The sequence below is a fragment of the Polyodon spathula genome, chromosome 26 (genome assembly GCF_017654505.1).
Source record: "Polyodon spathula isolate WHYD16114869_AA chromosome 26, ASM1765450v1, whole genome shotgun sequence".
NCBI lineage: Eukaryota > Metazoa > Chordata > Actinopteri > Acipenseriformes > Polyodontidae > Polyodon > Polyodon spathula.
The window spans coordinates 6,234,259-6,251,581 of NC_054559.1; the positions used below are offsets into that span (position 1 = coordinate 6,234,259).

At 39.1% G+C, this 17,323-nt stretch overlaps 1 protein-coding gene across 1 annotated transcript in view; it reads right to left on the minus strand.

Annotated features, from left to right (window-relative positions):
• Positions 1–1,434: 1,434 nt before the first annotated feature.
• LOC121300521 (arf-GAP with dual PH domain-containing protein 1) overlaps positions 1,435–17,323 on the minus strand; it is a 93,244-nt gene continuing 77,355 nt past the window's right edge. The window contains exons 7-11 of the mRNA XM_041229086.1: positions 4,926–5,009; positions 4,347–4,409; positions 3,051–3,122; positions 2,096–2,324; positions 1,435–1,650 (exon numbers count right to left, since the gene is read on the minus strand). Of these exons, the coding sequence (XP_041085020.1) occupies positions 1,622–1,650; positions 2,096–2,324; positions 3,051–3,122; positions 4,347–4,409; positions 4,926–5,009 (477 nt within the window). The 3' untranslated portion in view covers positions 1,435–1,621. The remainder of the gene's footprint in view (positions 1,651–2,095; positions 2,325–3,050; positions 3,123–4,346; positions 4,410–4,925; positions 5,010–17,323) is intronic.

Below are 17,323 nucleotides of genomic sequence, written 5' to 3' on the forward strand. Positions count from 1 at the left end.
TGGCCTCCTCCTGGTCGTACATTATTCTTATGTTAGCTTCTTAATTACTGGTTGTAATATACAACCACAGTCTAAAACATCGAAGGACTTGAACATAATTTGGCTGTGGTGCCATATACCAAGCAGGGTCTGGCACCAGGAAGAAAATATGCTTTTCCAAAAAAAAAAAAAAAAAAAGAAGTAGTTTCCTCTATTGTATAAACTGTGACCAGACACTGTGTACATATTTAATTTGCATTCAATAACAAATTACATTTCTTGTTTCCACAATATTTTACATTAACAGGATGTTATTAACTATAGTTAGACATGTTTTGATTGTGGCAAATCCACAAAGATGAAGCACAATCTTGGAACCAGCTTCAGAATTGTGTAAGTTAACATTGCTGAAACAATGCTCATGTACTCAAATACAGGCCTAAACTCTTAGTTTGAAAACCACACATTCCAACTGGCTAATGCAGAATCAAAGGAACAAAAATATTGCGTGCTGTTGCCCAAAAAACTGTCTACTGTTGAGTAGTCAATGGTGCTCTCCGATGCCTCCCCAAAATAAACAAGGCGGCGGGCAATAAAGCTGCCCACGATCTCCTTTTTTGCAATCATTGAGAAACAGTTTGCTATTATAAAACTCCAGTCAATATTTGTGCACTGTTTAAGGACCAACAAAGCGAATAAATAACACTTTGAATACATTTAGCGACTACATATCTATTAGTTTAGTTCGAATGTTTAGGAAACTGAAGCCTGGGTGCATTTAAACTTGACATCCCTGCTTCTTAATCTCTGAAGTGAAAACAGGCCCAAATCTGATATAGAACCATTTTGTTTTACTGCATCCCTCCAACAAATAAAAACATGACCACCTCAGCTCATTCATTTTAACTGATACACAGATGAGAGGGGCAGAAGTGAAGGCATGCTAGAACTCTCCACTGTAAAGTACTGTAGGGAATAAAAACCAAATGTGAAAACATAACCCAGTGAAACCCTGTGTGCTGCAAGCTCTCCAGTGTTAAACTTCCCTTTTTTGATAGATTTCAGTTGAACAGCTTTTTACTAATATTAAACTTCATTAGACAACATACCTTAAAATCTACATTTAACAACATTGACAATGGAGGTACATTTGATGTAGTGTTGACACTGTGCACTGTATCATACCTAAACCGACGTGTGATCTTCCACCCGTTCCCAACTGTGCAGTCGCTGACATGAGTCTCGACGTATCGGAATTTAGATGTACACGGACGCGGGGGGGGGGGGGGGGGGGGGGGGGGGGGGGGGGGGGGGGGGGGTGGGGGGGGGGGGGGGGGGGGGGGGGGGGGGGGGGGGTGGGGGGGGGGGGGTAGGGGGGGGGGGGGGGGGGGGTGGGGGTTGGGGGGGGGGGGGGGGGGGGGGGGGGAGCTTGGCTCTGTGAAACACGACTGTGCACGTCTGACTGACTGCTTGCAGCTCATGTATTGTCTCTTAATATCTGAATGAAAGTAGCTCTCCACAGATGTATTCAACTGCACCAGGTTCAAATGGATTTGGAGTCATTCTAGCAGTGCTGGACTGACCTCTTCTTTTGAATCATAGTACCAGTGTTCCACACCAGCTGTTTCCTTGAAGTTTGACATCATGGCTTGTGCTTAAAGCGAGCCTCCACTGGAATGACAACACAGAGGTTACTACTTCAAGAAACACATTACGCTACCTTTTAAACATATTGCAGACTCTTCAGAATTTTTTTAAGGCACATCATGGGTCAAACACAATTCTTTTAACCTTTCTGCTACAGTGAAATCTCTACCTGTTTGAAGTTTGACTGACACAGCTTGACTTTTGGCTTTTTGTATCTGGGCAAATATCTTTGAAAGTAAACAATTACACCTTTCGAAACAGCGGGGTCTGAAGATTACTAAGAGAATAAGGTTTTCTCAGTTAGATAGCATGTAGTTTATACCCAGAAGTACGTAGCAGTGCTTCATTCTGAGAGAAAAAGCAAAGACCAGCCAAGCAATTTATACGAATCGCTGTGATGGGTAAAACTCTTGACAAAAAAAGGAATCAAGTCAAAAAGTGCAACTGATAATTTCAGCAGTGCACTTACCTGCATACTCCTGTGGCAGCATTGGCCTGTTTATAACCTTCTGAAACGCAGCGATCCAGGCAACTTGATCCTGCTCAGTCTCGCAGGCAAACAGGAACTTCCTGTCTGGGGTGATGATGGTGATTCCATGCTGCCAGTGGTAGCCCTGGGTACTTGGTGGAAGGCCTGGCTTTACAACATAACTGTTTTCTTTACTTCCAATAAACACTTCGCCACGGGCATAGGCATCCTACAACACAAATTACAATTACCAACCAGTAAATTTATAATTTATTATAGATTAATACATTGGTATTATGCAAATGTGTTCCAAATAAACATTTTTAATTAATTTAATATTGTAAAAAAAATACAATTCTGTTGTCCTAAATATCAACATCAAAAATGAGACGCAATCAGTTAACAGCTATTAACTTCTCCCTTCCCTCCAGAGTAAGTTCATAAAACATTTTATTAAACCCCTGAAAGGTTGAAACTGGCATCCCAGCTGTCTTATGCAGGGTCACAGTTGCCCAAAAGACAGTTAATAGTCAATTGCACCCCACAATAAACAAACAGACCAGCAAATACATCACAGATTTCTCTGGATGAATAATTGAATAAGACTTTAATAAAACAGGATAATGACTGCAGAGAAATGGTTCCTTGACAATAAAGCACTTGGCCTGCAGCAATGGGCACTGCTCTGCTTTGGGAAGGCATTACCTTGAAAGGCTCGATATAACAATAAATTGATTGACTGAACCAAGCTTCTGCAAAGTCAATGAAGTCATCAAACAGCGGCTGGCGTAAGTCCAACTTTATATCCATACAGATCACGAAAACTTTTTAAGGGTGAATTTTGGGGCATAGCTCCTCTATCGTAGCAAGGTGGTAGTTTCTAAGGACTGAATTCTAAACACTAAGTCCTAAGGTCGAGCAGTGAGCTCTGCAAGGCAACTGCAAATTATCTTACCAGAGGATCTTTAAAATACATCAGTCTCCTGTCATCCATGGTGAACCACCTCTTCTTAAAACCTTCTGTATGCTGCAAAAGATTAACTGTTTAGTTTATCTGGACTGCATTAAATATAGGCATACTATTATGAGCACACATTCTAAGAAAATGGCCTAAAATCATAACCTAGTATATTGTGTTTAACACATGTATTTTAAAAAAATGATAAAATGAAAGCCATTATTCTTTAACTAATCTATTCCACTGCTCGCTATCTAGAAAATGTCCAATTACCTTTATTATGAAAAATAAATGAACAGCAAATACATTGTGTAAATTGCAGGTTTGGTATGTTGGTTCTTAAAAGTAGAAATAAAAAGGAATTAATTTCATATTATTGTTATTGCTTTACAGAATAATCTTGTGACAACCTATTTTAAAACAACAATTACAGTACCATGTTTTTCACGGTTATTATACAAGTGCACTCCACTTATAACGGTCTCCAAGGGACAATGGAAATCAGTACTTTAAAAAAGAAGTACGTAGTAAACACAATTTGAAATGCTGTATGTACTAAGAACACAAGTACCTTCAATATAAACAATACAAGAAAGCTTAACTACCAAAGAATGGGAGTTTACAATTTATACAAAACATGCCTCTGTGAGTTGTACAATGTAATAAGCAGTACCAATTAACAAATTTATATTTACGCTAAATGTAAATGTATATATATATATATATATATATATATATATATATATATATATATATATATATATATATATATATATATATATGTATACATATGTTTAAGCTGTACAAGGGCTGTGCCACAAAAACATAGAATACTACAAGTAAACAACAACTGTTTTTCCTGCCTGACATCACAAATGCCGCCGTGACTCATGCACTGTCCCAGATGTAACTTATTTGCGCAACATATCTACTTGTGGAACAGGAACACTGTGTATTAAATGGTACTGTATGTATATAACTGTACATATTAAACCCAAAAGACCTGCCTGTAGAACAGGAAAACTTTCATGTTGTTTGTCAGGAACGTGCCTCCTCAATACATTGTAAATGGAATGCAATTCTAACAAGATCCATTATAAGCGGAGTGCAGCTGTATTAGTGTTTGTTGTTATTCTATCACAATAAAGCAAAATATGTGGTCACAACATATGGGGTACAAGAAGTTGCCCTGCCAAGACTTTGAAAAAACATCCATGCATTATATAATATAGCACAGATAGGAAAATTAACACTGTGCAAGAATGCACAACCAAAATGGAACTGTTAACAAACCTTTGGACCCGTCTTCTCCATGTAACCTTCTTTAAGGTAATTCCTGGTAAGTTTTGGAACCAGCTAGAACAAGGATCACACACACTTTTAGAAGGTGCTATGCTCTCTTCAAAAGAAAACTATGAAAATGGTTCAGATTCCAAGCCTTACTCAGGAAATCTGTCACACCTGCACTTCCCAGTCATTTCACCTCAGCAGTGTCTTCAAGGTCAAAGTATGTTACTGGTTGAAAGCATGTCAGTCAATATGAGAAGCAGCTGGTTTGGTTGGTAATGACAGGAAAGAAGCTGTGGTGACAATTTCACCGTCCAGGTGAAATGACTAAGGAAGTGACTATGAAAGCATGGCTTGCAAATGGATCTTACCACAGAGTACCAGATATCATGTTTGATACTAGAACACCTGAAACCTGTATAGTGAAATAAAGGGCAGGCAAGATTAACATTTTGTAAGCTACAAGCTTTCATTTTAGATAAAAGTTGAAATCTTAGTTGTTGCAGTACAATACAGGTCTGTGATAATACTTTGTATACAATGCTAAAAAGTGAAATTAGGAATTTAAATGATGAAAGTACTTACATCAGCATCGCTGGCCCCTGGGAATGCTACTTGTAGGTAGTGAAACCTTGCTGCTCTGATAGCGTTGAACCAGTCAACTATTTCCTATTAAACAAGGAACATATAAACTACAGTGCACTGGCTAGATAAAATTATGCAATTACTGGAACCTAGTTAGCTGTGTACACTAATTTAAAAAAGCCGACACAAAACAAGGTACTTATGAATCAACGTGTATCAAAACTAAAACATTTACTCACATATCACAAGAATTTATAAAACATTTAACAGAAAAAATATAAGTCAAACCTTTTGAATATAACTGAATATAGCTGTAAACATACACATTGTGCTTTTCTGCATGCTCCATCATTCTACCACACCTTATATTCAGGATGTTTCAATACTGTAAATTACTTCTAACCTTCTTATTGTATTTTTTTATTTATTTAGTGTGACCAATTATTATTTTTAAAAGCCAGAATCACTTTTATGCAGAGCAATCCAGAGCAGAGGTGGGCGGGCTACCAATCCCAGAGAACAGAGATGAGCCCTGCTTTTTATCCACTGTGAATGTGCTTGGTGGCTGGACAGTAGGGTTCGCTGTTGTATGATGAGAAGGAATCCCTGCTGGTTTCCCATCCCCCACCCGGGAGCTTCAGAGCCAATGTGATGCCCTGTGACAGATAATAATTCTTGGACGTAAATCTCCCTCTCGACCTGCGGGGCTGCCAAGTAATGGGAACAGAATACCCTGACTACTACTGAAAAGAGACAGAGCTTCAGTACACTAACTCATTGACCTGGAGGGCAAATGACGTGGCAGCTGCAGATCATAAAAAGCAACTGCAATCGTTCACCAAGGGGTAATGAGTGACAGTATAAATACGGGTCGAAGTGATGTATCTGTTCCTTCGTTTTTAATAAGTGACCTGGAAGGACCTGTATTTCTGTGGTGAAGTGTTTGTTTTGTTCTGATTATTGTTGTTTGTAAATCACTAGACAGCTAACTATTCCGGAGCTGTCACCAGAGGCCAGCACAAATCCTGGACACCACTGCATTGTACCACAATCACTAATCCGCGCACTAAACAGACTTGTCTATGTGTTTTGTGTTTGATGTGGGGAAACAACGGGACTATTATTTCAGGACCAGCCCAGGGATTATAAAATGTAAGTAATACACACCATTATATTACTTACCAGCACTATTATTATTTACTGTTTGTGTCACCGTCAGGCACTGGACTTAAGGAATAAAAATAAACAAACCTTTTTCTCCTGTATTACAATTCTGTTCTTTGATCACCTGCACACTGTTAACCACTTTGTCACGCGCCCCCTTTAGAGTCCCCAGCAAACTGCCTCTTTTCACATCCCAGACGCAACCTGCGGCTGTCCTAGCTGTCCCAGAGGCAGCGTTTAACTAGGACCACACTGGAACCCTAATCTTAAATGATATTAAGTGGGGTGTGATAACATTCAACGTGATACTATCAGGAGCTTGTTTCTATTGACTACCATTATATTGAGGACAGAGCATTTCAATGTGGTGATAATAAGCAGAGAGTGATATAAAAAGGAGTTATTTTAGCCATTCGTCTTCAGTGTTCTTGAATCAAACAAAATCGAAGCTCCCAAGCCAATATATGATAAGTAAAAATGATGGCACAATATATAGAACACCATTACATCATGTAAAAATAAATCATGGATTTGAATATAAACAAGTAGTTGTCATGCCATCAGACACCTATAAATACCTCCAATGTTTTGATTCAAATTCAAAACACAGGCTATATGATCTCATATATATATATATATATATATATATATATATATATATATATATATATATATATATATATATATATATAGATATATGTTATATATATATATATATATATATATATAATATATATATATATATATATATATATATATACACACAGTGCCTTGAAAAAGTATTCAGCCCCCATCCATTTTTTCACATTTAAGAGTCTCACAGCCTGGGATTCTGATGCATTAGATTGGGAATTTTTATTTGTGAGTCATAAATTCTTCTTCACAAATTCTTCTTCCCCCCCGAAAAAGAAAGAAAATAGTAAAACAATAAAATAAAAATTAAAAACTGAAATGTCATCATTTAAGTATTCATCCCCCTGGGTCAATACTTGGTTGAACCTCCTCTGGCAGCTAATACAGCCAGTAGTCTTTTCGGATAAGTCTCTTAACTTTTCACACTGTGATGGAGCAATATTTGCCCACTCCTCCTTGCAAAATTGCTCAAGCTGTGTCAAGTTAGTTGGGGAACAGTGATGGACAGCAATTTTGAGGTCTTGCCACAGATTTTTGATGGGATTAAAGTCAGGACTCTGACTGGGCTACTCAAGGACATCTATTTTCTTCATTTTAAGCCACTCCAGTGTTGCTCTGGCAGTGTGCTTTGGATCATTGTCCTGTTTAAAGACAAACTTCTTCCGCAGTTTGAGGTTTTTGGCAGAGGGGCACAGGTTTTTAGCCACGATTTCACTATATTGTGAGCCATTCATCCTCCAATTCCAAATCAATCCTTACAATATTGCCAGTCCCTGCTGCTGAAAAGCATCCCCATAACACGATGCTACCACCGCCATACTTTACGGTGGACATGGTGTTACATGGCTGGTGTGCAGTGTTTGATTTGAGCCACACATACCGCTTGGCGTTCAGGCCAAAAAGTTCCACTTTACTCTCATCAGACTATAAGACGTTCTGCCACATAACTGCAGTATCTTCTAGGTGACATTTTGCGAACTCTTTGCGGGCAAGGATATGGGTTTTTTTCAGCCAGGCCTTCTTCCTTGCCACTCTCCCATAAAGGCCCTTTTTGTGGAATGTCTTGGAGATTGTTGATACATGAACATCATCGTCCATCACAGCCACTGACTTCTGTAACTGATTCAGAGTCACAGTTGGCCTCACAGTAGATTCCCTAAGAAGTGCCCTTGTCCGGCAACTAAGTTTAGAGGGCAGCCTGATCTAAGCAGTGTGGTGGTAGTTTTGTATTTTTCCCACTTCTATAACATGGACTGTACTGAGCTCTGAGGGATGTTCAATGACTTTGAAATGGTTTTGTACCCTTCCCCTGATTTGTGCTTCTCTATAAATCACATCCCTGACTTGCTTAGAATGCTCTTTCGTCTTCATTTTGATTCTTTCTTTTGAAAGTCTCCCATACTGTGGGATCAGACAGAGCAGTATTTATCCTCAGATTAATTTAAAGCAGGTGATCCACTCATTTCTTACACAGGTGGAGTCCATCAACAAATTGTGTTACTTGAGGTAATATATTGCCCCTGAGCAAATGTAGGTTTTCATTTACAAAGGGTATGAATACCTTAATCTGATAATTTCCATTTTTCATTTAGTAAATTGTTGAAAACTTTTGGAATTTCTCTTTTGATTTGACATTGTGCTCAAGGCTTTGTAGATCAGTGGGAAAAAATCCTAATTTAATCCATTTCAAATTCTGAATCCGAGACTTAAATGTGAAAAAAGGGATGGGGCCGAATACTTTAAAGGCACTGATACACACACACACACACACACACACACACACACACACACACACACACACACACACACACACACACACACACACACACACACACACACACACACACACACACACACACACACACACACACACACACACACACACACACACACACACACACACACACACACACACACACACACACACACACAGTGCCTTGTAAAAGCATTACAGACCCCTGACCAATTCTCTCATATTACTGAATTACAAATGGTACATTGAAATTTCGTTCTGTTCGATATTTTATTTTAAAATACTGAAACTCAAAATCAATTATTGTAAGGTGACATTGGTTTTATGTTGGTAAATATTTTTAAGAAAAATAAAAAACTGAAATATCTTGCTTGCATAAGTATTCAACCCCCACACATTAATATTTGGTAGAGCCACCTTTCACTGCAATAACAGCTTTAAGTCTTTTGGGGTAAGTATGTACCAGCTTTGCACACAGTGTCGGAGTGATTTTGGCCCATTCTTCTTGGCAGATTTGCTCCAGGTTGTTCAGGTTGGTTGGACGACGCTTGTGGACCGCAATTTTCAAATAGTGCCACAGATTCTCACTGGGATTGAGATCAGGACTTTGACTGGACCACTGTAGGACATTCACCTTTTTGTTCTTGAGCCACTCCAATGTTGCTTTGGCCTTGTGCTTGGGATCATTGTCCTGCTGAAAGGTGAATTTCCTCCCAAACTTCAGTTTTTTAGCGGACTGAAGCAGATTCTCTTGCAGTATTTTCCTGTATTTTGCTCCATCTATTCTTCCTTCAATTGTAACAAGATGCCCAGTCCCTGCTGATGAGAAGCATCCCCACAGCATGATGCTGCCACCACCCCATACTTCACTGTAGGGATGGTGTGTCTTCAGGCACGGGTAGTGTTAGGTTTGCGCCAGACATAACGCTTTGAGTTTTGGCCAAAAAGCTCTATCTTGGTCTCATCTGACCACAAAACCTTTTTCCCACATCACAGCTGGGTCACTCTCATGCTTTCTGGCAAACTCCAGACGTACTTTCAGATGGTACTTTGAGTAATGGCTTCTTTCTTGCCACCCTCCCATACAGGCCAGTGTTATGCAGAGCTCTTGATATGGTTAGCTGGTGCACCATTATTCCACTCCCAGCCGTTGAACTCTGTAGCTCCTTCAAAGCGATTGTTGGCCTCTCTGTGGCTTCTCTCACAAGTCTCCTTCTTGTTTGAGCGCTGAGTTTTGAGGGACGGCCTTTTCTTGGCAGTGCCTGGGTGGTGTGATGCAGTTTCCACTTCCTAATTATTGATCCAACTGTGCTCACTGGGATATCCAAACACGTGGATATTATTTTGTACCCTTTCCCTAATCTATGCATTTGTATTATTTTATCTCTAACTTCTGTAGAATGCTCTTTGGTCTTCATTTTACTTCAGATTCACAGCCTTACCAATGATCCTTCAACAGTGGGGTTTTCATCCAGAAAATGTGACAGCAACTTTAATGGTTCACAGGTGGAGGCCAATGGTAAGGTAATTGTGTCCTCGTTAGGGCAATTTCTTTCATCGGTGCAAACTGGGAGCTTCCACAGCACAGGGGTTGAATACTTATGCAAGCAAGATATTTCAGTTTCTTATTTTTCTTAAAAATATTTCCCAACATAAAACCAATGTGACCTTACAATAATTGATTCTGAGTTTCAGTGTTTTAAAATAAAATATCGAACAGAAGGAAATTTCAATGTACCATTTGTAATTCGGTAATTTGAGGAAATTGGTCATGGGTATGAATACTTTTGCAAGGCACTGTATATATTATACACACACAGAGCACCAGTCAAAAGTTTGAGTACACCTGCTTGAAACCAGGTTTTTCATGATTATCTGTGCTTTTAACTGTACAAACACTTAATATTTCATTATATGATGTGTACTTATAGAAGCTGATAATCATGAGTGAATTGCATTAAAAAAAAAAAAATTAAAATGTAAATCTTGTCAATTTCAATGAAATGGTCACCCAAAGCAAGGGGATTTCAGTCTGAAGCCCAAGTCAGTTCAAAGTCTGAAATGTGTATAACACTGTGTTAGAACACTGGCCTAAGTATAAAAGTGTATTTGTTAGATGTTCTCTGAGTTAACTAGCATGTTACCTAATTAACCTTTTGTCACCAATTATTGTTAACAGGTGAGGGTCCATGATTACTATAAATATAGGTAGCATAGGCACAAGTTTGTCATTCCTGAATGTAAGGGAGCAGAAAATGGCAAGTTAAGAAAAAAAAGACAGTCTTTGCAAGTGTCTGTAACTGCTGTGGCCAAGACCATCAAACGATTTGAGGAAACTGGCACTCATGAGGACTGAACAAGGTCAGGCAGGCCAAGGATGACCTCAGAATCAGAGAACAAGTTCATTCGAGTCACAAGTCTGCGAAACTAGCGATTAACTGCCCCTGATACAAGCTCAGCTAAATGCTACTAGAAGTACATATGTTTCAACATCAACTGTTCAGAGGAGATTGCGTGAAGCTGGCTTAACTGGAAGAATTGCTGCAAAGAAACCAGAGTGCGGAATAAGAGGAAGAGACTTGCCTGGGTCAAAAAATACAGAAACTGGACGTTTGAGGAGTGGAAGTCGGTCTTATGGACCGATGACTCAAAATTTGAAATATTTGGGTCCAACCGCACAGTATTTGTAAGACGCAGAGAGGGTGAGCGCATGAGTTCTGCATGTGTGGTTCCCACAGTCAAGCATGGAGGAGGCAGTGTCATGGTCTGGGGTTACTTTGCTGGTGCCAGAGTGGGTGATCTTTACCAAGCTCAACCAGCATGGCTATCATAGCATATATCAGAGGCATGCCATTCTATCAGGAATAGTACGGCTAGTTGGGCAGCCCTTCATTCTTCAGCAAGATAATGACCCGAAACACACAAAGTTGTGCAAGAACTATCTGGCGAAAAAGGAACGTGAAGGACAACTCAATCTAATGACCTGGCCTGCCCAGTCTCCAGACCTCAATCCCATAGAACTTGTATGGGACGAACTGGACAGAAGAGTCAAAGCAAAGCTACCCACAAGTGCCCTGCATCTCTGGGAATTGCTGCAGAAGAGCTGGGAAGTGATGTCAGGTGATTTCCTGCTGAAACTTTTTAACCAAATGCCTCGTGTTTGTGAGGCTGTTATTAAGACAAAGGGTGGCTATTTTGAGGAATCAAAGATTTAGAGACAATTTTTTTGAACATTGCTTTGATACTCCTTATGTTTTGTATATTGTAACATGTGTTTTCATTTTCAAGTATTTACAGAAACGTATACAACGTAAAACATTGTCAATTATAAAAAAAACCTAGCTTCCAGGAAGTGTACTCAAACTTTTGACTGGTACTGTACACACACACAGTGCCTTGCAAAAGTATTCAGACACTCTCAGTTTTCAAATTTTATTGCTTTAAAGCTTGCAGTCGTGACACTTTGAAGTAGGAATTAATATGTGTTATATACAAAACGTACTCCACACATTCAAAGCAAAAACTAAAAGAAAGAAGTAAATAGATAATTAATATGAAATAAAAATTGAAAAGTCATGATTGCATAAGTATTCAAACCCTTTGCTGTGGCAAACCTAAATTAATTCAGGTGCACAAAATAACCTTAATGAGCCACACAATTAGTTGAATGGCCTCTGTCTGTGTGCAATATTAGTGGTTCTCATGATTTAAAATATAAACACCTGTCTCTGTGAGGTTCCTTGGTCAGGTAGTGAATTTCAAGCAAAGACTCAACCATGAAGATGATGGAGCCCTGGAGTCAGGGATAAAGTCATTGAAAAGCACAGATCAGGAGAAGGGTACAAAAAAAATATCAAAGTCTCTGAATATCTACTCTATTATCAAGAAATGGAAGGTGCATTGTACCACCCAGACATGGCCTAGATCAGGCCGTCCCTCCAAACTGAGCAGCAAGGAGGAAATTGGTGAGGGATGCCACTGTGAGGCCAACAACAACTTTGAAAGAGCTACAGAGTTCAGTGGCTGAGATGGGAGAAAATGTGCATCAGTCAACAATATCCAGAACACGTCACAAAAGTAGCCTGTATGGCAGGGTGGCAAGAAGAAAGCCATTACTAAAAATAAGCCATCTCAAAGCCCGCACAGAGTTTGCAACAAAACACCTGAGTGATCCTGCAAAAATGTGGCAAAAGGTGTTGTGGTCAGAAGAGACCAAATTGAAACTTTTTGGTCTAATGCCAAGCATTACGTTCGGCACAGACCCAACACATCTCCCAGTCAACACCATCCCTACAGTCAAGCATGGTGGTGGCAGCATCATGCTATGGGGATACTTCTCCTCAGCAGGGACTGGAAAGCTTTTTAGGACTGAAGGAAAAAGATGGAGCAAAGTACAGGCAAACACTAGAGGAAAACCTATTTCAGTCTGCTAAAGACTTAAAACTGGGGAGAAAATTCACCTTTCAGTAGGACAATGATCAAAAGCACACAGCCAAAGCTACACTGGAGTGGCTTAATAATAAGAAAGTGAATGTCCTTGACTGGCCCAGTCAAAGTCCTGACTTGAATCCTACTGAGAATCTGTGGAAAGACTTAAACTCCTGTCCATAAGCGATCCCCAAGCAACTTGAGAGAGCTTGAGCAAATCTGCCAAGAATGGGCACAAATTGCACCAAGCCGGTGTGCAAAGTTGGTAGAGACTTACCCAAAAAGACTTGTGGCTATAATTGCTGCCAAAGGTGCTTCCACCAAATATTGAGTTCACAGGTCTGAATACTTATTCAATCAACATGTTTCATTTTTTTCTCTTTAATTTTTGCTGACATTTAATGTAACTTATCTTACCCATAGAAGTCTTCAGTTTGAGCATTCAAGTTTTGAATAAAATATTAAGCTTAAAAAAATGTGTATGCATCATTTTGTAATTTCACAAAATGGGACACCATAAAAAAAAAAAAATATATATATATATATATATTTTTTTTTTTAAATCTGTTGCAACTGCACCTAAACTGTGGAATTGTGGCTCTTCCAGATTAGTCCGTCTATCTGATCCGCTACTACCAATGATGAGAAACTAGACAGGATTATTTTCAACTGTAATGTTTTTCATATAAATTGAATTAAACCAAATCTCTAAATCTTTGCAAAAGTATTGTTAAAGAATTGGTATTAATTGTGGCAGCAAGGACATGAATGACAGAAAAAAATGTGCGATAAGGGAACTGTCTGAAGAAAATAAGACAAATACTGAAACATTAATCACAAGTAGTTGTGGACTTCTTTAAATAAAAAATGGTTTTGGGAATATTTCATTGTGAGGAAATACATTCGTGTAATAAACATTTTTCACTAATAGTCTCCACAGGTCAAGTGTTTTTAATAGGGCTGTCAAGCGATTAAAAAAATTAATCGTGATTAATCTTGCAATTACAATTTTTAATCTTAGTTAATTGCATATTTAATTGGATACAATGACTGCATCCATCTCATTCAAGTTTGTTTCACTGATGCTATTATTATTAAAGTTCTTATTACCTATAAGGCCTTACATGGTCTTGGACCTTCTTATCTTCTAGATCTGCTGACCCCATATGTCCCTGATCATTAGAATATAATTTAATAGGGCACAATCATATTGTGTTTTTGTTTTTATATATATATATATATATATTGCTAGGGTTCTACAGAACATTAGGAGCTCTAACTGAACGCTCTAAACCTGCCCAGCTTCCTGAGATCAGCCCATTTGTCTCTGTAGCTTTAGTGCACATTATTCTAGATGTGGTCTAACTAGAGCTTTATATAGCTCTAGCAGAACTCATGTGACTTCTATTGCACACTTTTGGCAATTATAATCATCCGTTTGCCGATAGGGTAACAAATTAAAATCAGTGATTATAAAAATAAAAAAGTGCATTAGCACACTCTGCTGGCATTTCAAAGGTATTGCAGTTTTACTGGATTGTGAGTGAAAAGGTTGTAAAAAGGAAATTAGCACATTTTGCAGATTTCATAAATTGCAGAATACATATATAGTGTACTGCTGCTTAATATATCATGGCAACATTTAATGTGAATTGGGCCATAAAGGCCACATAACCAAAGCTTTTAAAACGATGAGATATGTCAAAGAGGAGCCTGTATCTTAAAACAAGTCATTTAGAAGGGAGCTGAACTGTAAATTAGAAAATGAACTCAGAATGTCAATTTAAGGTCACTTACATAAAATACTTCTTACTGGTTTTGTAAGATTATAATTTCATTTGTTTTACAAATGATGGGTTAAAATATGTGTTGTTCCTACTTACAGAGCATGAAGGAATGAGTTATAAAACTGAGAACTTTATCTATTTCAGTCCAGAACTAAGTCTTGATTCAGGTTTTACAATCTTAAGAGAAGCTGACAAAGTGGTGAGGGTATGGAATGGGTTACTAAGCCATACTGTTGATGCTGAATCATTGGGATCCTTGAAGACCTGGCTTGACAAAGCTTTGGGTTCAATCAGCTACTGGGAACTGGCCAAGCACTGGTGGGCTGAATAGGCTTCTCCTGTTCGTACATGTTCCTCGGCTCCACATGCTGTGTGTCTTATTAGACTATTAGCTTTTCCAAATGACCATCTACTTTATATAATCAAAACCAAACATCCTGAAATATATCTGTGTCGTACATAAGCAGAGAAAATCTAGCTAATGGTTACCAATGTGCTAATACTCCAGATGCCCAGCAGATGATGCCATCTGCTTACTAACTCAACTAAATAGCTACACTTTTTACTCTTAGTTTGATGAGCGCACTACTGAAGTTGAAGTTAGTTAATATTCTTCATTTTTTTCCTTATGGAGTGGTGGCCTGTCTGTATCTGCTTTGCATTATCCTTGAATAGCCTCATATATCTTTCCTTAAAGCTTGTTTTCAGTGGCTGCACATGAAAAGCCCAACATAAGATATGAAGGTCAAACTACACTACATATGCGTTTAACTAAGGGCAGACTATTGTAACACTTTCAACTACATTTTATTCATGACAGAATGTGATTATTATTAACAGGTGTAGAGTGTCATTTATTGGCGTTTCCAAAGGAATCTGTTGTGAAACCATGTGTTCACTTATATACAGTACTGGGTGTGGAAAAAAAATTGGAAACATGGACTGGCCCTTTCATGGAAGACAGGTACTATTTAGATCAGTTCAATACAGCCCTGCAATTCCCTGCTGCAACTCCCTGCTGCATGCCAACTTGCAGAAGTATCCAAGACTGCACTACGACAAGCTGGATTCCTTACTTCAATTCGGGTTCCATCCTGAGCATTCCACAGAAACTGCCCTCTACTCTATAACTAACTTTCTCCACTCTATAACCAACTCTCTGTAACCGACGCCCTCCTCTCCTCTCTGACAACCCCCCTCCTGTCGGTAACCGACGCCCTCCTCTCTGTGACTAATCCCCTCCTCTCGGTAATAGACGCCCTCCTCTGGGTAACTAACCCTTTCCTCTCTGTGACTAACCCCCTCCTCTCGGTAACCGAAGCCCTCCTCTCTGTAACCGACCCCCTCCTCTTCATAATTGACCCTGTCCTCTGGGACTAACCCCCTCGTCTCGGTAACCAACACCCCCTCCTCTCTGTGACTAACCCCCTCCTCTTGGTAACTGAGCCCTCCTCTCTGTGACTAACCCCTCCTCTTCATAACTGACCCTCTCCTCTGGGACTAACCTCCTCCACTCGGTAACCGACGCCCTCCTCTACGTAACTGACCCTCTCCTCTCCATGACTAACTCCCTCCTCTCTGTAACCAACGCCCTCCTCTGCAACCGACGCCCTCCTCTCTGTAACCAATTAATATTACTCTTCATTGTTGACACTATTGTTAAATATGCAATTATCTGTTCTTATTGTAGTCATATACCGTCTGCCTAAATTTTAATTCATCTGACAGAATTTGCCAAGTTCCTGTCATCGCTTTCTGCTAAACACGGTAGGGTCCTTCTACTTGGAGATTTTAATGTATGTTGATATTGAATCCGATCCTAAATCTGTGAAATTTCTAAGGCTTTCAGATTCTCTTGATTGCACTCTGCGTGTTACAGGGACTACGCACAATCATGGCCATACATTAGATTTGCTCATTTCTCATGGCTTAGATGTTCAAACATTGTTAACATTGGATCCTGCTAAATCTGATCACTTGCCTTTACAGACTAAGAGTGCAGTGCATTCCATTAAAAAAAAAAAAAAAATCACAAAATAAATTAATCCACTGCATCCAGGCACTCTGATATACTGAGGCTATCACTACTCACTGCTGCTCCATCTCTTTCACTTGATAGGTGAGTTGATCGTTAGAATTGTCTTTTATCAAATACTTTTGATACAGTGGCCCTGGTTAGAACTCAAAGTTTCTTCTAAAGGAACCTCACCTTGGGTAACTGCTGACATATGCCGAAAGAAAGGGGAAGGTCGTAAACTGGAACGCAGATGAAGGACTACAACATTGTATATTCATTATGATATCTGGAAACAGCGTAGGCTGGAGTACAACAATGCTCTCATTTTTCAAAACTAATGCAAGCAAGATAATCCCTTGGCCCTCTTTTCCACTACTGATACATTAAAACCTCCTCAATTGCACCCCCTCATATTGAAGCTACAGCAGCACAGGCTGGAATACAATAACACTGAGAGAAATGTGTTAATGCAGAGATAATCCCAGGGTCCATTTTTCACAACTGATACATTAAAACCTCCTCAATTGAACCCCCTCATATCAAAGCTACAACAGCTAACTGGGGCATTTCTTAATTATTTTGAAAGTAAAATGACTAATATTAGGGATCATATTTT